The following is a 21,843-nucleotide window of genomic DNA, read 5'->3' on the forward strand; positions in this document are numbered from 1 at the left end:
AAGCAGATATGAGCTTCGATTTGTAACGTGCGGTTGTTAGCAGGCCGGCCCAATTCGGACCAGAAAAAAAGCGTCGTTTAAGTAGAACAGCTCAAGAAAAATAAAAAAAAGAAAAATTTATATGCAGCGAAACCCACTTAAAATGTGGATTGAAATTGAAATCGAATCGAAGGGAGAGCGATTGTTCCAACCCTAGAATCAGTCTGAAATTGAAGCTCTTTAAGTATCGATGAGGTTTGATTTCAGTGGATTTGATTGTGTGTGGTTTCTTCATTCTTCAGTCGTATCGAGGATCAATTAGAGTGATTTCAATTTAGTCTATGCGGCTTCTTCTCTCATATTTAGGCTATGCGGCTTCTTCTCTCACAGTCATCGTGTGTGCTATTGGTTTCAATGGCGGCCAAAAGATTTCTTCCCTCGCAGATTTCTTGAGTTTTGATCAGAATTCACATTTACTTCATTGTTTAAGGTACATTGAGATAGTTCACTTGTCTTTCGCAGGTTTTTGGAATTGTGTAATCTGGAATCAGCTAGAATGATCTTCAAGGCAATCTCATACATGTCATGACTCTTGTTGGAATATAAAAAGGATAAATGGGATAATTTTCATCACAAAAAGCTTACAAATGTCACATCTTTATGCAGAAAAGAAGAGTTCATTGTTTTGAGCAGAAGAAAGTAGAAAGAAATACAAAAGCAGAACGAATTTAGATTACGGGGAATGTTGTTCTTCCTCACTCTCACTTGCCTATGATGAGTTTGGCTCTGGCATCTCCTTTGTTGATCTGGAACTGATCTGTTAGTCCGAAGTGAGCCATTAGAAGCCACACGAAGTTTATGAGCTCTCCGCCTCTGCTGAGTTGCTCCACGTGAGCCGTAGAGTCGCAATGACAGGCTGCATAACAGAGAAGTTCCACCCACACTTTACTCAGTATCTCCCATTTATCTTTGTTGTGTGTCTTCTCCATCTCTGCAAGGTCTTTGGCTAGCCTGCTCGCGTCAAACAATACAGACTTGCTTCGATCTCCCTTCACTCCCATTGGTTCAATTTCACTTTCGACGTCCAGAATATTTAGGGTGGCTGTCTCCACGCTTCTATCGTTCTCGATATGCCTCCTCTGGAAGAACTTGTGAGTTTCAGCCAATGTGTCTCTGAATCTGATCTTCCCAATTCCAGCAACCTCGGACATCAGACCGGGTTGCAAGATCAGGAGATACATCATGTAGTCTGAGATGATTTTGCTGAACTCGCGGTTACTGTAATGCTTGCGTTGTTCATCATAACCCTCTGGGATAGTCTCTTTCTCATGTTGTTGGTAACAGAGCTCGGTTGCGATGTGCCACATCAAAAGACTCTGATCATAATCGACCTTTGTGACATAGCGTACCAGTTTTTCACGTTCTGCATCCACCGGCAGGTTCTCTCTTAAAGTCCATTCTCCCCGAGCCAAAGATATCCTCTTGGCATTTTCAGGACTGTCTCCATACTTTGATTTGTTTTTCAGCTCTTCGAAGATGAACTTCCACAATTCTCTCGTCATGGGCTCTCCATGTACAAATAGTGTCTTGTGGACCATATCAAGCGTATCCGAGATGTCAAAGAACTCACTGAGGATATCCCACACTGATTTGATGAAGTGAGGGATGCGGGATATGAACTCGAAATAGATAGGGTAAAGAAAACGACGAGCCCAAAGATGCTTTCTTGATAACGCATTGACTTCGTGGCTGATCCGTCTGTGCACTTCATTGATCAACTTGACAATCGATCCAAAAATTTTCTTTATGACGAAGTTGAGTTTTTTGAATGGAAAAGTTATGATCTTCCATGAGTAGCGGCGGAAACTACCTCTGGCGTCGTGGATCCTCTCTACATCTGCTTTTGTGGCGTACGCTATAAAGTTAAAAACGTTGATGCTTCCACTCCACCTCCGAAGGAAGAAACGCGTTGTGAGAACGTCATGCTTATCTACCAATGAACACTTATCAGCAGCTTCCTTCTTATCGTCACCTTCCTTCTTATTGCCACCTTCATTCTTATTGCCACCTTCCTTCTTATCAGCACCTTTCATGATACACGGTTTCAAACCTTCTTTGGTACACTTATGCATACCAGTCTTGTGGCACTCTTGCGGCGTCCAACGCAGCTTTCTGAATTTAAGTAACCAGTTAAAACATCTCTCTTGCCATGATTGAAGCTCATCCGGATCGTCCTTCAAACTACTGTATGCAGCACATGTCCAGTCTGAGAACAGGAACAAAAGGATGGATATGAAATCCAAAACTAGGCCAACTGCAAACAGCGTATAAGTAACTACGACATCAGCTCCATGAAAATCTGTGCCTTTGTTAGGTTTCTTATGAAAAATGATGAATGCAGCCACAAGGGTACCAGAAGCAAAGACCCGTGAGACAGTTCCAATACCGGTATGAAGAATCGCGATCTTGGTGAATAGAGCATCATAGAGAAAGCCGAGCTCAATCTCAATGATCCTCAAAGCTTCCTCTGGATCATTTAAATTCTCAAAGATCTCTAGGCTCTCGTCACGCTCCCTGAAGCTGAAGATAAGGTTGACTACAAGGCCCTTGAATGTGTTGAAGAATTTGTAAGCATACTGAACAATCTCAAGATCGGTCAAATCTTTTTTTCTTTTCTTCGAAGCTAATGCTGGATGCTCTAACTTCTTAGGCCTATTTTCTTTGTCAGGCTCATCAATCAGAACGATCTTGGTGGGAAGTCTTGCCTCTTTCTTGGCCTTGTACTCCTCCATGAGCTTGGCGTAGTTTGGTCCTGGATCTGGTGCTTGAATCATAGAGTCCCTAAACTTGTCCAAACTTGCACTATACAGAGCCGTTGTCCTCTCCAGATACTTTATAGTCCCAGAAACAAACACTAAGACTATAACCACCCAAAGGCTATTGGGCAGAGACATGACAACCACATAGACACCAGCAATTGCCTGAAAGACAAGCCCAAAGACATGTCGTAGCCAGAGAGCGTTATCTTCAAGCGCGAAAGCTGTGATAGTGTCTGGTCCACCAAGATGCAAGAGCAAGAATGGTGCCCATAAAGCCATTACCTTTTTGTCCTGTGGAGGGTCATCAGGTTTGAGATCTTTACCTTGATTCTTGGAGATAAGACCAACAGCGAAATTAGCAGACCAATCTGCTAAGAGATAAGAGGACCAAACAAGCACGATCAAGAGCCTTCTTGGTGTACGTTTCCTTAGAGGAGAGAAGCAAATGAGAATGGCTTGAAGGGTAAGACTTAGAATGACTGCTCCTCTTATGTTCCACCTATCCCAAACATCTTTGATATGTTTTGGTATCACTTCCACCATTTTTGCTCTCTCTCAGAGGAAAAAAGATAGATCTTTTTCCTTCTCTCTTTCTCTCTCTTGGATTTACTTGAGAAATTTGAGTTTCTTTCTTTTTTTTTCTCTCTCTCTCTCTTCTGGTTATTGAGATGTTTTTTTTTCCTCAGATTTACTTGAAAAGTTTGGGGTTTGTGGAATGTTTTTGGGACGCCATTGATGTTGTTCTTTTTCTTTTCTTTTCTTTTTTTACCAGAAGCTCTCACTGGAGCGAGAAGAAAGACGACTCTGCAACTCAGGTATAATTTTTTATTTTTTGCAAAATAATAGTTTTTGTATTTTGCATTTTCGTCAATTATTATTATTCTTGCAATTTGTTTATTAAAAATTTACTGCTGGTATGGACACCATAAAAATATTCTTTTATTTCTTTTGTTTTAGTCAATCAATGAGTCATTTTCGACCTAGCTTTTTCTTTTTCTTTTTTTTTGACGTGAAGAGACGACTTAGCTATTGGTCTTTTTTCTATTCATATTTGATAGTAATAAATATATGTATGTTGAATAATAGTTAGTAGTATTAAAGTTCAAGTGTCATTAGTTGAGCTCGCGTCGTTTTAGTAAATATAAAATGATCCACTAAACTCAGATTTGAATGGTTAGACTATTATGTTTGGGATGGTTATATAATAATATTATTAAGTATAACTGTATAACCATAGTTATAACTTATATTATTTTAAAGACTGTCCCGGGTTAGTCTTTTTCTGAAGTTAGTCATTCATTATTTAGTGACTATTGAGGCATTGACCTAAAGAAATAATGAAGATTCAAAAATACTTCTATAGCTGGCAGAATTTACTTCTTTATACCTCTATATGTATATATACTTGTCTACTAAATAAATAATTTGAACTTGAGGTTCATTTAATGAATATCTGTAAATAAAATTGAGTTTTGAAATATTATCTCTTCAACCAATAACTTGAATTAGGTCCAACTAATAATTTTGTTACATGAAGAGTTCACATCTCAGTAATTATTAGTCTAAAATTGGAGTTATTTTATTTTAAACATACTTAAGAATTATTTACTGTATTTACTTTTTTGTACAGATGGAAAAAGTTTTTACCGTTGCCAACAATTTTATTTCAGAGTTCAGGACTAAATCGAGATTCTTGGTTGCATCACTTCTGAGATTCTGAAGTTTTTCTCTGGTCGGATGATGTTCACTATTGCTGCTTCATAATGGTGGATTCAAAGAGGTTATATTCTTGTTCTAGTGCTTCTAATTGGAATTTGAAGTCCTTGTTTACAGAGAGAGTTGTCTTTTTTGGTTGTATAGAGAGTATCAGAGAAATCAATCAAGCTCACATAAATGAATTTATCAGGGACAGAAGAAGGACATGAGTTACAACAATGCAGATGATTCAAGAACAGATTGTTTTGCTGGCAAACAGTTGAAGACTACTCTTTGAAACAAAACAAAAAAAACACAATGGAAGCAAATGAGGGAAACTAATCAATTGCTGCTACTTTCGTTGCTTATTGGATGATGATCACTTGCCTATAATCAGTTTGGCTCTGGCATCTCCTTGGTTGATTTGGAATTGGTCTCCTAGTCCAAAATGAGCCATCAATAGCCAAACAAAGCTTATGAGTTCTCCTCCTTTGCTTAGCTGAGCTGCGTGTTCTATAGCGCCACACTTTGTCGCTGCATACGAAAGCAACTCAACCCACACTTGGCTCATTATTTTCCACATCTCTGAGTCGTCCTCCTTATTCTTTCTTAAACCCTTAAGCTCTTTCGCCAGCATGGCCCCATCAAACAGGACGGATTTGCTTCTATCTCCTTTCACGTCAATGGGCTCAGCTTTTGCTGGAACTGCCACTGATAAAATTGCCACGCTGGCTTCCTTTGCATCAGGGGCCTTCTTTGCGGATATCCCCATGATATGCCTCCTATCGAAGAACCTCTGAGCCTCCTCGCACGTGTCTCTGAATCTTATCTTTCCAATACCCACAACAGCTGACATCAGAGTGGGTTGCATCATTAGGAGATACATCATGTAGTCTGACAGGATTTTACTGAACTCACGGGCGCTATGATTCGCTTTAGTGCCTTTTTTTGTCTGGTATAAGAGCTCAGTGGCTATATGCCATACAAGAAGGCTCTGATCGTAATCCATTTCCATCACATAGCGTAGAAGTTTCTCACGTTTTTTTTCTGTTTCTGGGTCACCTTGTATGTCGCGCAGTGTCCAGTCACCTCTTGCTGAAGATACCCTCATGGCGCTTTCAGAGTCGTCAGCGAAACGGGATTTGGCTTTAACCTCTCCGAATATGTGTTCCCACATATCCAGGGTGAGACGATCACTAGATGTGTAGATCACCTCATCTAGCTGAGCTCGGATGCCAAAGAACTCCATAAAACTTTTTATCCAGCGTCCAGGTAGACTAGGAATGTAAAATATGCAGAAGAAGCTAAACCTAATGTACTCTTCATTCAACTTCGGGTATTTCTTGCATAAACGACTTACTTTACCGTCAATCCACTTGAAAGTCTGATGAATTCTCTGTTTTGTGACTCTAAAACAGGATTCAATGACACTTCCAAGTTTTGTGAATGCGGGGCCAATGTAAAGTATGTTGATAACCTTGTCAAAGGCGATGTGTATGAAACCCTTGGTATGGTGGATTCGCTTCGGTTTTAAACCTAGGCAGTATTCGATCAGGTTGTGTGCATGTACATACTCAGACCACCGGCGATACATGAAACTCGTGTCGAGCACTTTATGACATGGTATTGTCTTGGCACTCTTGTCGGGCACTTCCTGACCTGGTATTTTGCTGGTACTCTTGTCGAGAACTTCATGAGACTTCTCTGTCTTCAACTCCCTCACCCTGAGAATCCTGTTAAGAATCCTTTTAAGAAATGGTGTTTTCTTAGTACTCGTGTTGGGCACTTCATGAGACTGTGTATTCTTGTAGCATTCATCATACTCCTCCACCTTCAATTTCCTGACCCCGAGAATGTTTTCAAGAATCCAGTTAAGAATGTTGTCGGACCAGGTGGGTGGATCGTCCACTTCGTCCTTCATCTTCCTCAATCTGACAAACGTCCAATCAGATGCACAGAACATGATAAGAGCGATGCAATCCAGAGCTATTCCTCCTAACAGCAATGCGTAAGTAAGGCCAACATCAAATCCACTATAATCTTTCTTGCTCTTGTATTGAAAGATGCGTAGAGCTGCTGCAAGGCATCCCAGGGCAATGAACCTGAAGAGGAATCCTATCCAGTTGTGCAAGATCTCGGCTTTCGTGTATAGAGCTGCGTAGATAAAGTTGAGCTCAACCTCTAAGATTCTTAAAGCTTCTTCTGCTTTCAGCGAGTCAAAGAATCTCTTGCTCTCAGCTCGTTGTTGAAATGTAAAGATGAGATCAACCACAAGACCTTTGAAGATATTAAAGTACTTGTAGGCGTACTGGAGAATATTGAGTGGAGTGAACCCGTCAGGAGGCTTTACCGGAGCATCGTCTCTTGGATCTTTCTCAGGCTCGCCAACCTTGATAATCTGTGTAGGCATCTTCATATCTTTCTTGGCTGCGTATTCCTCCATGAGCTTTGCGTAGTTTGGTCCAGGATCAGGCCGCTGAATCATGGAATCTTTGAACTTGTCAAGACTCGCCAGGTACAAAGCTAATGTCCTCTCGACATACTTGATCACCCCGGTCGCAAACACCAGCAAAATAGGTTTCCAAAGAGCATTGGGTAACGACTGCAAAAGCACGTAAACGGTTGCAACTGATTGAAAGAAAAGACCCAACAAGTGCCTGAGCCAGAGCTCGTTATCTTCAAGGGCAAGGGCAGTGATTGTATCTGGACCACCGAGATGCAAGAGCAAGAAAGGAACCCAGAAAGCAAACAACTCGGCGCTCTTTTTCGGTTCTCCGGGTTCTGGATCATCTCCTTGACTATCTGAGATTTGTCCGGCGGCGAAATTGGCAGACCAATCAGCAAGAAGGTAAGCTGACCAAATGAAAGAGAGTAAAACTTTTCTGGATGAGCGTTTTCTTTGAGGTGCAAAGAAAATGAGAAATGTTTGAAGGCTGAGACTGAAGATTAAGGTACTTCGAATGCTCCATTCGTCCCAAATGTCCTTGATAGGCTTTGGGATTGCGTTCACCATCTTGAAACTGATTTGCTGAAACAGACAAGAACTGATGGTTTATGAGATCTAACACAGATACATCTAAAGAGGTTGACTTCTTTCTTTTTCTGGTTTTACTATGAGTTTTTTTGCTTTTGAGGCTTTTTGTTGTGTGTGAAGGTTTGAATTATTCTGGTTGGACAGCCATTGGAGGCTACTTGGAGACCTTGAGGTTAGTCAAACAGTTCTTACAGGTCTCTAAGTTTTTTCTTTTTTTTTTGGTTTAATTTTCGAAAATTTATCTGATTCGTGTCTGTTGCTAATTTTTACTCTTTACCTCATTTTTAAAATGTGAAGAACAAGTATTCAAAGAGCCCACTGGTTCTTTTGATAACGAAATGATATGAAGGGAATATATGCTATATTTGTTTTGTAAAAATTATAATGCTATGTTTATCTTGTCCTCTTTTTGCATAAATTTATTTAAACTAACTATTTTGAGTGGTTTTATAGAAACATATTTTATTTTTAATCCCTTTTTTATCTAAATATTTCTCGTCTTTTTCCTTAAAATCACATGGTTAAAGAATAACACTGCAAAAGTATAGTAGTTAGATATACGATTACGAGGTTATCTCAATGACCTTAGACATTGGAATGAGTGACAACGGGAAAAGTTTTCACATCTCAATATTTGTTACTTCTCCAAGAAACCACTTTTAAGTTTTTCTTTAAAAAAATTTCTAATTATATATTCAAACTTTATAATATTTCTAACTTTCTCTTTTTTACCCGGCAACCAAAAATGGAATTAAATATATCGAACCATTTGTTGACCATACTTCTTGCTTCGTTATTTTCTAACGAAAATCACGTTTTCTAGTGGAACTTACTTGGTACTTTCCCTTACTTGGTAGCAATTCAATTATTATCACATGACGTGGCCAGTAACGTTAAATTCGAATGGATATACAGAGTATTTATGGCTATGGTCTAAGAGTCATTTATTTTCTCCAATTATAGATAATTTTAAAAAATTCCAAAATTAAATTTCCCCACCAACCATATTAATTTTACTTACGAAAATATTTATTTTCTCACGTCTTTGTCTCTCATGTGATGACAAAATTTCCAGAAAGCGAGTTGGGATATTCAACTTTATATTCTAATATTACCTATTAAATATAATAATAATCACAGCTGGATATAAACTAAAAAATATGTTACACTTGGGTTGGATGTATTAACCATGGTAGAGTCGGGCATTTTAATAATCGAAGCTTTAAAAGTATAGTAACGACGACTTTTGTATGTCAATATAACGATGACTTTAGAGATGTAGGTCTTTTAATTATATTTTCCTAACGAAATTGTTGTGTATATATTAACGTGGGAACGATGTATCTTGTCGTTAATATTTATTTATATTTATTAGTAAACTTTTATGCAAAACAAGTTGTGATTATACAATAATCAAACACGTCTGTTTAAAAATGAAAAAAACGTCAATTTGATTTTAGATAATTGTTTTTTTTTTCTTTCTTAAATGATAAAAACTCTTTTGTTCTTCAAAGGTTTTACATCACATCAATTTAAAAAAAAAGGCACTTTTCTTAATATCATTTTTAAAGTTTTTGTTCTAAAAATACTATATTTTAGTTTTTTTTTTCAAGAATATCACAAATTCATATTAAGAAGACTCTTTTGAATGGTGGAAATATTGTAATTTATTTTGGTCAAACAAACATTTTTATACAAAAATTAGTGGTATTATTGGGAAAATAAACTAGTGATAATATTTTTGGAACAAAAAATTAGTAATGTGATATTTTCGCATTTTTCTAAAAACATTTTTTTAAAACAATATTGATTATAATTTTTCTTGCCGGCTATCGGTTTTTGTCTATTTATCAGCTTTTTGAAAAGATTATAATTATTTATACTATAATATAACCTGACGTAATTTATGAATTTGGCCCAATGTCTTTTGTTACCGATTCAATCTGTCTCTAAATAACTAATTTTCTATGTCCAATCTACTAAAATCAACTTAATTGTTGTAGTTCAAAAGTGTTCCTTACTTAATTCTCATACCTCTCTCTCTCTCTCTCTCCTTTGCCTAACCATTTCTTCATCATCTTCTTTCTGCAGATTTCTCCGTTTTTCCTTGAATATGCCTTCAAAAAATCTACAACAGGCAGTCCTCACAAACGAATTCACAACCAACTTCATTACGACCTGTAAGGACTGGCTCGACGTAAATGGTCTTGCTAAAGGAAACTTGGAGAAGAAGAGAGATGATAATGAAGAAGAAGAGCGTCTGAAAACCGAGTCTAAACTTCCGGGCCATGACATCCACGGTTTCGATAACGAGATCAAGTCATTGCAACACTTCTTGTTGGATCAGAAGGTTAGGAGGGAGTTCAAGAGTCTTGTGATTGTCGGAGAATATGGTGTTGGGAAGACAGCATTATGCCAGAAGATCTTCAATGATGAAGCTGTGAAGAGTGTTTATGCTCCCAGGGTTTGGGTGTCTATGGAAAACAAAGAATCTAAGGAGGGACTTGATGGGAAGATATGTGTGTTGAAGAAGATCTTGAAGGGTCTTGGAGTTGAAGAGTTAATCCTCGAAACTATCAGTACTGATGCCAAACAAGAATTTAAGGACAATGAGGAAGTTGCAAGCAATCAGGAAGCTGGAGAAATTGATAGAGAGACGGAGAAAGAGAAGGAGCTCTCTGCTCTGCTCTATGCACTTCACTTGAATCTGAGGTGGAAGAAATATCTGATTGTGTTTGATGATGTTCGGGAAAACGATAACTGGGACGAAAAGCTTGATGCGAAACTCAAGGAGGATGAGAAATGGGGAAAGTATCTTTCAGATGGATTCCCTAAAGGGTCTGGTGGGAGAGTCATATACACGACCAGAGATGAGAATCTGGCGAAGAACCTTGTTGCTCAGAAACATGAGATCCATCGTCTTTGGCCGCTGTCTGATCATCAGAGTGTCTGGAAGATATATGATGCAGTGGTTAAAGATAAACAGAAAGAGTCACCAAGGAACGACAAGAAATGTATAGATGAGCTGATGAATAAGTCTCGTGGTCTTCCTCTGGCTGCCAGACTGTTGGCTGAGCGTGATCCCGTCTTTGTTGACGATGAAGTTGGCCCTGTTGGTTCTACCCATGGACAAACCGACTCATCGAACCGCCAACCTGCAAACCAGGCCAGCTCCTGAGAAGTGGATAACTTGACTCAGCCTCTTGGCTCAAGATTGCTTATTATCAACCTTGCTTATGCTTCTTTTATTTCTTGTATGTGTTTCTTGTTTGATGTTGTCTGTTTGTTACACTGTTGTTATCAAATAAACCAGAATCTCTGAGTAATGTATCTTGACCTTTCAATTAGCAGAGAGACTATTAAGAGAGCTTCTTTCCTTAGTACTCTTGCATTTGCAGTTTATCAGAGTTTCTTGCTCTTAGCCTCTCTTCACTTGTAGACCTTCTCAGTAAATTATAATATATTTTCTTCTTCCTTCGTAGCTTCTGTAAAACACAAGTATCACATAATAAGCAAAGCAAATTTCCATTATTCAACTGTTCACAAACAACAACACTTGCACGCAAAACCAGAAAGACATCAATGGGAAATGAGGAAGCAAACACACAACAACAACAACAACAAAAGAAAAAGACAACGAGGAAGAAAACTTGATAAACCGAGAAACTCTCAGTTCTGAGATGCTTTAGACTTCATCTTCTTCAGGCTTGCGCCAGATTCCAATTCCATCGCAGGGGCAGAGACTAACTTGAGGGCACTGATACTTCTCCAAGAACTTGAGTTCCGGAAAGTACCTTTTGCTCAAATCCCTCCACTCCACTTTTAGTTTTGGAAGAAACTTCAGACGTAAAACGGTAACTTTGCATTTCGAATTCTGGCTAGGTAGTGACTTTCCAAATCCAGTAAGTTTGATTCCTCCTTTAATGTAGAGTTTTTCCACATTAAGTAGATTATCAGGCTCAAGCCATTCAGGAAGATGTTCACCAGGAAAACATTGCAGGTCCAGTTTCTTCAATGTCTTTGGAAGCTCTGGCGCTGTGGGATCTTTCTCCTTACGGAACATGGTTGCAGCCCTTTCCAAGATCCCAATATTCTCCTTTGGCTTAACATTTTCGTCCCCCTTTTCGCTATCTACGCCTTTGCCCTGAGGATGTGTATTTATACCTCCCCACGCAACCTTCAACTTTTCCAGTTTTTTGAAACTCTTTACAGCCACGAACACATCATCTATGCTGAAATTTTCTTTGTTTATTGAAATACTTAGCTTTCTCAGCTTCTTCAAGTGCACCAACTCAGCCAGTGTGCAGACCGTCTCTTCATCTGTAGCATCACTGACAACAAAGCCCTTGAGAACCTCTAAGTTATCAAGCCATGACAACCTCTTGGGCATGCGATCTATCATGTAGCAATCTGTAATGTCCAAGTAGATAAGCGCCTTGAGTGAATCTATCTTGTCTGGAAGTTTCTCCAGATTATAGCAAGCTCTGAGGTCCAAGATGATCAGGTCACGAAGCTTGCAGACAGCATCGTCAAGTCGTTCAATTCTTGAGATCCCTTGAAAACTCAGAAGCTTGAGTTTAATCATACGCTTCAAATTTTTCATAAGCTCAGGATTCTCCACCTCGATGTGGCGCTTGGCAGTTCTCTCCCATCTTCCCAGATAGAACACCTTGAGCTTTTGATACGTAACTTTTGACAGAGTCAACTTATTTCGCGTTGGTTTATCCTCCGAGAACCACTTGAATGTGAAATCCGGAAACCTCTCCGAAACATTGAACACAGTTTCAATATGATCTACATCTTCCATTTTTTTAGCTTTTGCTTCTTGCTGGCTTGACGACCCTTCCACAAGGCATACCTTGTGCATTCCTGATTTCTTCATGACTGGCTTGTCCTTTATATCATACATATCAAAAAGCCCTATCTCCTTGGAGATAAGAACCACTGAAGCATGCACAAAGGGGGCCATCTTATAGCTACTTGGCTCGACTTTGCGTTTGATTTCAACAGGTTCAATCAAGTTTCTATCCGTGAAATCCTTAAGAATGACCTTCACAACATCTTCGGGTTTGAGAATGACCTCTTCAGTGCCCTCTTGTGATGATATGTCTTTAGTACTCAGAATGCCCTCCCCCATCCACCAATACATCAGCATCGTTCTATTCACCTCTTGATTTTCAGGGAAGACAGCGAAGGTCAGCAGGCAGATCTTCCGTTGATCACTAAGTTCCTCGAATTCGCGTAGCACATATCTGAAAACCGCGCGACTTCTAAGATCTGCTTTATTTGCATGGATCCCGGGCAGGCAAACAATTCCTTTGCCGTTATTATTATCCCCGTCGCCATCGTCATCATCCAATCCTTTGGCTTTTTTACGCTTGTTGGGCAACAAGGGGACTTGACACATCAAGTTAAAGATCTTCTTGTTGATATCGTCCAAGTCTTTCTTCATACCTAAGGTCAAGGGGGGTTTCGTAGGGTTTTTCTTCTGCTCTTTTGCCACATTTTCAAGCAGCAATTCAAGTGGACGAATATGTTTCCACACCTCCTCTGCGACTTCACTGCGGAGATATTGCAGCTTAGCCACGTCCTCCTTAAGCAAACGAAGATTTCGTTGCAGCTTAGGAATATGATGATCATCTGGGCCTTCTGGCTTAGCATTAGGAATAGGGGCACTTTCTGCTCTTCCCAGATTCGTCTGTGGTTGGTCAGCAGTTATCAGTCCATCAACCTCAGCATCATAGGTTCTAGCCCTGGTTATAGCGCCTGGAAGATCCACTTCCTTCTCCAATTTGTTCACTATTGTGAGGAAATCGTGGATTATATGCTGTGGATCATTTGGATCCTCGGTCGTCGTAGGCGGCTTCCGCTTCCCTGCTGCCTGCAACCCTGCTGGCTGTGCTGCCTGCAACCCTGCTGGCTGTGCTGCCTGCAACCCTGCTGCCTGCAACCCTGCTGGCTGTGCTGCCTGCAACCCTTCTGGCTGCGTCCCGGAATCCATGACACCTCAAAACCCTTTTCGTCTAAGAACACAATCTGCAAAACCTTGAAAGCAATTGGCACAAATTGCCCCAAGAAACAACCAAAATGTTTATCAGCATAATGGGACAATTCATAACCCAAACACATCTGAAATGCAAACTCGAGATGCTACTCTCTCTTAGACACACAAGTCAAACGATGATAACAGAATCGAATAAGCAAAATCAACAAATCAAGCAAATAAACACCTTTAGATATTTGCAGAGCTAGGTCAAACAGTGATGTCTCCAAAAGAAAATTCTACATATCAAAGTGTCTCCAAAAGAGTAATCAACCTAAAGATAATCTATACGAAAGGTTCGATCTTTACGTAGAGAGATTCAGTAGTAATCAACAAAAGGAAAAATGGAACATTTCTTCAGAGAAGAAGCGATTCTAACCTGTTTCTCCGGAGAAGAAGAAGCAACTCTGCTCTCTCTGGGTCTTCCCTTTGCAACTTCAGTCAATTGCCAAAATAGGCAAATTATGAATGAGACCAGTCTTTAAAAATAACCACAGTTTTATAACTTTTTGTGTATTTTTTTTACAATCCTTTCTTTTTTTACATTCCAGATTTAAGCGCAGTCTAATTCGTTAATGTATTTTTCCACCAATTGACTACATGAGAATTTTTCAATCAAACTCATTTCTCTTAGTAATATTTTTTTAAGAAATAACTTTCCACCTTTTACGGTACCGTAGTTATGAAAAAAGAAACTGGCTAAACAATTCATTTCTTTTGTTTCTTTGTTATAAGTATGTAATATGCTAGTTAAAAATCCATGGTTTTGCTCAAGAAAAAAAAAAAAAACTCCATGGTAAATACTAGCTACATAATTTAAATTCGAATTGTGACATAATAAAGATATTGGAATAGCTTCGTGACACAAAAATGGTACAACCTTACTAAGTCGAATAAGTATTAAATGATAGTGATATATATAAAAGCGGTAAAAATAGTGGTAAAACAGAGTACAAATATAAGAATAATACTTTTGGTAATTCTTTTGATATTGCTTATGTAATTAAATTTTTTATATTTAAACAGTAAGTCTCATATCAATGTAGTACAGACCTATTAAAGAAACCAACAAAAGTCACTAGATTATAAAATTTAGTCGCTAATTTAAACAAAGGGTTATACTATTGTAAATAAGAGCGTTTTCAAATCTAAATAAGAGCTTATTGCAATTAGAAAGGGTACACCGATTGTAATTTAAACAATTTGATTAGTAATATCACAACAAACTACTCAATCCATATCATATAGTAGTTGTTCTTAGGTGGCACAAAACAAAAAAAAATTGAATCACTTTAATTCGTGTATTGACTATTAATCTTTGAATGTGGTGCGAAAGTTACTACTCATCTGACCAAAATACCAAAAACGTTCTAGCCTTTTTATTGGCTATTTATCCTCTAAAGACTTAACTTATTTGGAGATGTGTAGAGTTAGTGAGTAGCGTATAATATTACATCGAGCTGATTGAGTGATTTTCAATTATTGATAAACCTGAAGTCATAATGCTGTTCGTAGTTTAACCTAATAGTTGACCTAGCTAAGTTTCACGCTTTGCAAAGCTTACACTTGAATAACACCATTTTGAGTCAGTATTTACAAGAAAATAGCAACATCTTGGGATAAATGGATGACACTACGTTTTTCCAAACTAACAAAAATGACTCTAACTTTATAATTTGAAAATTTTGAAAATCTATATATACATGTAATTATGCAGTAAATTGTATAATACGTACTTGACTATAAGAAATTGACAATGATGCTACAAATTATTATAACGGTTTTCATCACTATAAGATGTTTAACTACATTTTATGTTCTTAAATTTATAGTGATTATTAATGTTTATGCTAGCTAAATATATGTTTATAAATGGACATATATATTGCATTCTTAAATTTCTTAGATATGATGGTGATATTTGTTTTTGTCATCCGATTTTAATTAGAGCTCAAACGAGCCAAAATTGAAGAAAGTTGTTTGCAATTTAATAGTGATATTGTTAACGACGTATTTAAAACTTTTATTTGCAATTTAATTGATAATTAAAAATAGTATATCTAAAATATTCTTAATTGTATAAAATGATATGTAATTGAAATGACAAATTGCAAAGAAAGTTTGACTCTCACAAGACAAGGATGCTAAATGAAATGAAATGTAAGCATAATTGTTTGAAATTTTCTAATCTGGTTTTTATGACAGTTAATCAAATTAAATTTTATTGAATAGTGCATGTTGGGAGATAATTATTGAATGAAAAAAAGAATGACTTTTCATCTCAGGGAAGACTTTGGTGAGTTGCAATAAATAAAGACCAATAAGAGGGAAATAAGTAAATGCCAGCAAGATTCTTACATTTTAAATAGAGAAAAAATGTAATTAATGTCAATGGCCAAAAAAAAAACGATCATGTCTTCCATTTCGCACGTGATGTATGAGTTAAATTATTTATAATTATAGTCTTAACTATGGTTAAGAGAACTATAAAATGATTTTCTACATAGCATTGACTATAGACAAGTTGTATCGTGGAGAAGATAATGAGTTTTAACAGTTCATCATAAACGTTTAATTGTCAACTAATAAAGGTCCGTATGGACTATGGACCATATATGATTGAACTAAAAACAAATAATTTTGATAGGTCATATCAAGATTCAAGAAAGTGGTTTAAGTCGACTGTTTAAACGCCTAGTATGATTGCCAATAATAAAAAGTCTTCGTTCATTTTAATATTTTCTATAAGCTAGTTAGCTGTATGATTGACATCGATTTAGATAATTAATGCATGCGTGTAGGGTGATCTATACTTGCATAGGGTAGACAATTGCACGTAGTTTATCGTGGGTCATCAACAACATAATTATCGTATAATCATGTAATTAGGAAGACTTTTGAGTGCAATCATACGAAACGGCAGTTGTCTTCTTAAATTTCTCCTGAAGAATATTATTAAAATACTAAGTGTTTAAAGAAGTAACTCATTCTAATTATCAAAATATAAGACTGTAGGGGCAACTCTTATTCATTAATCTTTATAAAAATACACAAAATTAAGTGACAGCAATATTATCAAGTCTTACATCTAACACAGTAACACATACACCTTATATATAATCTTGACAGTTGGCATAAATATTATAGTCTTTAATCAACCATATACGAATTGTTCGATAACTAAAAGTAATTTGTTTTATGTCTAGTTTTTAATTTGCGCGACTTTTCATTGTAATTTTGTAGTAATAATGAAAGACCAAGGGGAAATATATAAAATAACGACCAGTTCATTTAAATTTTTAAGTCGTTAAAGACCTGAAGCTCATTAGAGTACTGACTCGGATTGGGAATAGTCAGCAGTTTTGTCTTAACCCCATTTAAATAGTAATGTCGTGTAGTGGTATTAATTGAACTTAATCCCACGTATTTTAAATCATTTAATAATAAGTATAAGCTAATTAGCTCTACATTTGACATCCATTTAGATAACTAATGAGTGTTTGATAATCTACAGTAACACATGCACGTAGTACATAGTGGGTCATCGACAGCTAGTATTTTAATTTTTATCTTATAATCTGTTAATTAGAAATTAGAAAGACTTTTAAGTGAACTCAGAAAATGGCAGTTGTCTTAAATTTTATTTTAAAGAAGACTATAATAAACGAGTATTTTGAATTAGCTAGTACTCTTCCTAGTTTTCTTGCTTTGATAATATTTGGATACTCTTTCTAGTTATTGACTTAATTTATTGATAAGCTATTTAGTGCCACAAATGACAATTTACTTTTAATCCTGTAATTATTTAGTTTTTATATAACTCGAGTGATCTTAAAAAAATTCTAGGTCGAAAGACAAATTCTGGTAATCGGGAAAACCATGTTAGAATTCGAAATCCCGGTGATTAACACTACTCGAACTCAAGTAGTAGAAGCTCTTTTCTTCTTTATCACTAGACAAAGACGACTTGGTTATGCAATTATCCATTTATAATACTGGTCACTTGATAGCGAATTACTTATAATTTTTTTTTAAATACATAGTATATATTAAGTGACGAAAACAAATCAGGTCGTCTTACATCCAACACACCACACACATTTATATGAAAGATATTCTTACCATGATCTAGAGAAGATAACAGACAGTACTACTCTTCACATGCAAGCCTTGAATTGTGCAGACTATATAATTTTTAATTTGCACGACTTGTCTTTGTAATAAATAAGGACCCGAAGGGATAAAAATAAAAAAATAAAGACATGGTCGATTTAATTATTTAATGGATCGGAGCCAGAATTATTAAGATGACAATAAGTCATTCTTTTTCCTATCACCTATTGGGAATAGAGAGCTGTTTTTTTCTTGTTTAATTTACTAGCGGTAGTTGGGAATATAGATAGTTGCTGTTCTTGTTTCCTCGGACATTTGCACAAACAACAATAATGGAATCCCATGTGTTACCATTTTTTCTCAAAAATAAAATGACTGGATCCTTTATTTTTTAACAATTCATGGCAAAAAATATAATATTTTGAAAGGAATTATTTGAAGAGTATACTTTAAACGAATTATTACGAGTTCCATGAGATGAGCCTATGACATTTATATCTAAGAACATAAAATATTTATAAAAACTATTAGCTATAAAATCCATTTTATCTGCATTATGATAGTGGCATGTTATATTTATGATACATATTTCTTTCATTTATATTTTCTTAGTGTTTTTTTCCTAATCATAAAAAGTTTTCTGTTATTAGTGGCATGATATCTACTCGACAATTTTTCAAGGAAAAAAAAAATCTAGACTCGATCTAGAGTCACTTTATCTGTTGGTCCGGCCCAAGTCCAAACAGATAAGATATAACAAAGACATCATCACAATTCACACATATATCAGATTACCTTTATACCTTTTCTTATTTTTCTATTCATAGAGAGATATAATTCGACTCGTGCTATCAAAACAAAATTGAAGAAGAGATGTACCCAAGACTGAAAGATCTTGGTTGGTTGATCAATAAATGGGTCTGATTATATATAATAATAATTGGTATTTTCTATTTTCTGTAATAGTTTTTTATAGATAAAATTTTTATACTGTTTAAAATAAAAACTCATGTTATTAATATGGTGTTGGTCTAACGGTAAATCTTTTAAGTAGAAATATTATGATTGATGTCCATTAAAAAAGAGATAAATTTAATTTGGTATGAATCTCATATCTAAAATTTTTTCAGATATTAAAACAAATTTATTTATATTAATTAGAGGATATAGTATAGTTAACTGTATCACAATCGAAGAGAAGAATTTATATGCACCATGGTTCATGAGGTACGTGGAAAAATTAAATGTGTAGGATTATGAGTTTTTGGTAAACTTCATAAGTGACACATAATTCAATTTGACAGATAATACTATTAAATTTTACTATATTCAGTAATTAAGCCATTATCATTTAGACCCAATATAAAATGTCATACACAACTTTACAAACTAAAAATACTTTTCTTTTATTATTCACAACTAGCACTTGAGAAGATAATAGAAAATCTGATTTTTTGTTTTTTCTCAATCTTCATTGGTTGCTTGATATTTTCTTATAAATAAATAAAGGAAAAAATCTTTATCTTCGTGATATTATTTAAAAAGACAAATGGTTGGTTAACATTAAATTCGTGTTTAAAATGGTTATATATTAAATTAATGTATAAAATGACTATTTTTAAGTTGAGGGATTAAATAACATTTTTTTGTTATAGATGAGATATATGTTCTAATTACTGCATTTTGATTTTGATTTATTTTGGTGAAACAAACATAAATATTATGAGGATATATGCTTTAGATAAACTATGTCTTGGTCATGACTCTAGAGTATTGGCAATGACACAACAAACTATCCAAAGATTCCTGAAAACTCCTAATGGTAAGTTCTATCTTATTAAAATTTAGAAAAAAAAATACGAATAATAAAAAATTATTTGGCGTCTTATAGGGAAAATAAAATAATTTAACAAAAAAAAAACAAATCAAAGAAAATAGGTACTATTTAGGACAAATTTATGATGGACCACCACTAAAATCAGTTATGAATTGTTTATCAAAATCAATCAACACTATTTTGGCTTTTGATTAGCACGACTTTTGATTTGCACGACTTTTGATTTCACTAAACAAAGACTGAGTGTAAGAAATAGAAAAAAGAAGAAGAAAGACCCATTCCAAAAGTCTGCTATTAATAATAAATTATCAAGATAACATTTTCAGCACTATGATTTTATAGGAAATATATAAACTAACCCTAGTCTTTATTCATGACGTTAACTATGAAAATTTTGTTTTATATGGCTCATATATATACATTAGGAAACCCTATACATTATCGATTACCATTTAATTAAAATGATTTTTCTATACAGAAATTCTCAATCAGATCATATGCAACTTGGTAGTTTGTCATTGTGATAAGTGACAAGTTGAATTCAAAATTCGATGAAACAAATTTCTTACAGAAAACAAGAAAGTATATATACATACACACATCTTCCTGGAGAGCCATTGACTAGACCAATACCATGCACGTCATAGGCCATTTAATAATGAAACTATGAAATAAAAATAGAATACAACGGTTGTCATTTTATAAACTTTGTACTGTATAGGGAAGACTTTTGAATGCAAGCAAAAATGACCGGTGAGTTCTTAATTATTCTAAACAAGCTTTACCCAGTCTAATAGTATTAAAAGTCTTAACATGAATTATCAGTTCATCACCATTATCCATTTATGACAGATATGTCTACAATTAGTAAGATAAATAACTAAAAGACGGTGATCTAGTGGCAATACAAGGGGTTAATTCTATATGTCTGGATTTAACTTTTCTTGGATATAATTTTAAAAAAATAGAAATAGAGTAAATAATAACTCTGGATACTAAAAGAGATTATAGACCAAAAATTCAGAATTTTCTCAGTTTAACCAAACATAAATAAAAAATAATGAGATAAGGAAATTAATCATGTCTTACTTACAACGTTATATTAATTGTATTGTAGACTGTACTATAATTTTTATAATTATAATAAAATTATGATATTTGATCAATTTGTGGAGATATTTATAAAAAAAAATATATTGTTTGATTTGCAGAAATTGTTTGATTAATAAGAAAAATTATAAAAAAAATATTGGTTATATATTGGTTTAAAAAAATATTTTTTATTAATCAGAAAATATTGTTTGATTAATAAAAATTTTATAAAAATAATAAATTTTGTGGAGATATTAATTGATCAAAAATAAATCAGAAAATTGATTTTTTAATATATTATTAGTTTATAGAAATATTGAATCAAACAATTAAATGTGTAGAAGTTTGATTATATATCATTACGCACATGCGAATCCTACACCGTTCACATTATAGAGTTACTCTTATTATATTTTAAGTACAATTGGCACATAATTCAAAACTAACAACATGATTTCTAGCTGTTTAATTTGCAAGTTTTGCTGTCAATATATACTATTGCAAGAGTTTTGACTGAAGTTAATAAAAGACCAACTCGGTTTACATCATTTATAAGTCATTTGCCAACTGTAACAAATAATAATGACAAGTTGACAACAAAGGATAAAATAATCTTTGTAAGCGTATTAAATTTTACACTGGTGAAGCTGTATTGTCTAGTTTTAGTGTCATTGATTAAGATGGTACTGCATACTTTTTCCTCGATCAGATACGTGCAACAGCATCTTCATGTGTTGTCTGTCATCTTTTTGAAAACTTGGAATGGTGATGTTGTTGAAATGAATTTCGAGCACTAATTATCCTTAACAAACTTCTTAATGTGTATATTAATTAAGTTGAGCCATATATTTCGATAATATTGGGCCACCATATTGGGCCATACATATTTGAATTCGGACCGTAACTTTCGCTATACATCTATAATCTATTTTGATTAACAATATATTTTAATAAATGATTTTTACAATAAAGAATAGTAATAGTTTGAAGTTCGTTCTTATATAGTTTCATAAACTTATTAAAAAAATAAATTAATAATATTAGTACTAATCCAAAATATAATTTTAAACAAAACAAAAACAGTGACAAATAAAAGAAAACAAAAACACCAATCCAAGCTAAATGGAGACTGTCTAGATTCTTTTGATTATTTTTCTAACTCATTATAATTTTTATTTCCTTCACATTATTTCAAAAATATTTAGATGTTTTTGCATAAAAATTTGAGCTT

General features: G+C 35.0%; 5 protein-coding genes, 1 long non-coding RNA gene and 1 other non-coding gene across 20 annotated transcripts; 4 read left to right on the forward strand and 3 right to left on the reverse strand.

Annotated features, from left to right (window-relative positions):
• Window positions 1-125: 125 nt before the first annotated feature.
• Window positions 126-9,640, forward strand: AT5G45472. Of its 5 annotated transcripts, NR_143329.1 has the most exons (6): window positions 127-2,606; window positions 2,708-3,261; window positions 3,571-3,613; window positions 4,469-4,578; window positions 4,705-7,699; window positions 9,619-9,640. It is a non-coding gene; the product is annotated as an other RNA (long non-coding RNA). The 5 variants fall into 5 exon arrangements; NR_143326.1 differs by having other exon boundaries at window positions 126-3,261; window positions 4,469-5,829; window positions 5,912-7,699; NR_143328.1 differs by having other exon boundaries at window positions 126-3,261; window positions 4,659-7,699.
• AT5G45469 (uncharacterized protein) lies at window positions 281-539 on the forward strand (the record flags this gene model as incomplete). Its single annotated transcript, NM_001125907.2, has 1 exon — window positions 281-539. Exon 1 carries the CDS (start codon window positions 321-323, stop codon window positions 537-539), a length of 219 nt encoding a protein of 72 aa, NP_001119379.1. The 5' UTR covers window positions 281-320.
• Window positions 562-3,619, reverse strand: AT5G45470 (transmembrane protein, putative (DUF594)). The gene has a single exon (NM_123915.2). The coding sequence runs from the start codon at window positions 3,339-3,341 to the stop codon at window positions 741-743; it is 2,601 nt and encodes an 866-aa protein (NP_199360.1). The 5' UTR covers window positions 3,342-3,619; the 3' UTR covers window positions 562-740.
• AT5G45475 lies at window positions 4,414-5,593 on the forward strand. Its single transcript, NR_144288.1, has 2 exons — window positions 4,414-4,578; window positions 4,705-5,593. It is a non-coding gene; the product is annotated as an other RNA (non-coding RNA).
• Window positions 4,681-7,667, reverse strand: AT5G45480 (transmembrane protein, putative (DUF594)). Its single transcript, NM_123916.2, has one exon. The coding sequence runs from the start codon at window positions 7,504-7,506 to the stop codon at window positions 4,873-4,875; it is 2,634 nt and encodes an 877-aa protein (NP_199361.1). The 5' UTR covers window positions 7,507-7,667; the 3' UTR covers window positions 4,681-4,872.
• Window positions 7,624-11,007, forward strand: AT5G45490 (P-loop containing nucleoside triphosphate hydrolases superfamily protein; the record flags this gene model as incomplete). Of its 2 annotated transcripts, NM_001085249.1 has the most annotated exons (2): window positions 7,624-7,699; window positions 9,619-10,705. In NM_001085249.1, exon 2 carries the CDS (start codon window positions 9,641-9,643, stop codon window positions 10,703-10,705), a length of 1,065 nt encoding a protein of 354 aa, NP_001078718.1. In that variant the 5' UTR covers window positions 7,624-7,699; window positions 9,619-9,640. The 2 variants fall into 2 exon arrangements, with proteins under 2 accessions (NP_001078718.1, NP_199362.1); NM_123917.4 differs by lacking the exon at window positions 7,624-7,699 and having other exon boundaries at window positions 9,294-11,007.
• Window positions 11,008-11,022: 15 nt separating this feature from the next.
• AT5G45500 (RNI-like superfamily protein) lies at window positions 11,023-14,101 on the reverse strand. Of its 9 annotated transcripts, none has more exons than NM_001344623.1 (3): window positions 13,950-14,046; window positions 13,433-13,563; window positions 11,023-13,408 (listed from the first exon to the last, which is right to left on the reverse strand). In NM_001344623.1, the coding sequence occupies exons 2-3, from the start codon at window positions 13,526-13,528 to the stop codon at window positions 11,213-11,215; spliced, it is 2,292 nt and encodes a 763-aa protein (NP_001330029.1). In that variant the 5' UTR covers window positions 13,529-13,563; window positions 13,950-14,046; the 3' UTR covers window positions 11,023-11,212. The 9 variants fall into 9 exon arrangements, with proteins under 9 accessions (NP_001330029.1, NP_001330034.1, NP_001330031.1 ...); NM_001344628.1 differs by having other exon boundaries at window positions 11,035-13,408; window positions 13,472-13,563; window positions 13,950-14,101; NM_001344627.1 differs by having other exon boundaries at window positions 11,035-13,408; window positions 13,472-13,572; window positions 13,950-14,101.
• Between the last annotated feature and the right edge of the window lie 7,742 nt (window positions 14,102-21,843).

Source organism: Arabidopsis thaliana, chromosome 5 (genome assembly GCF_000001735.4).
Source record: "Arabidopsis thaliana chromosome 5, partial sequence".
In the NCBI taxonomy this organism is placed as follows: Eukaryota; Viridiplantae; Streptophyta; class Magnoliopsida; order Brassicales; family Brassicaceae; genus Arabidopsis; species Arabidopsis thaliana.

Excerpts from the sequence above, each read along its gene's own strand:
- AT5G45500 (NM_123918.8), bottom strand. The coding sequence starts at position 13,528 with ATGGATTCCGGGACGCAGCCAGAAGGGTTGCAGGCAGCACAGCCAGCA.
- AT5G45470 (NM_123915.2), bottom strand. The coding sequence starts at position 3,341 with ATGGTGGAAGTGATACCAAAACATATCAAAGATGTTTGGGATAGGTGG.
- AT5G45480 (NM_123916.2), bottom strand. The coding sequence starts at position 7,506 with ATGGTGAACGCAATCCCAAAGCCTATCAAGGACATTTGGGACGAATGG.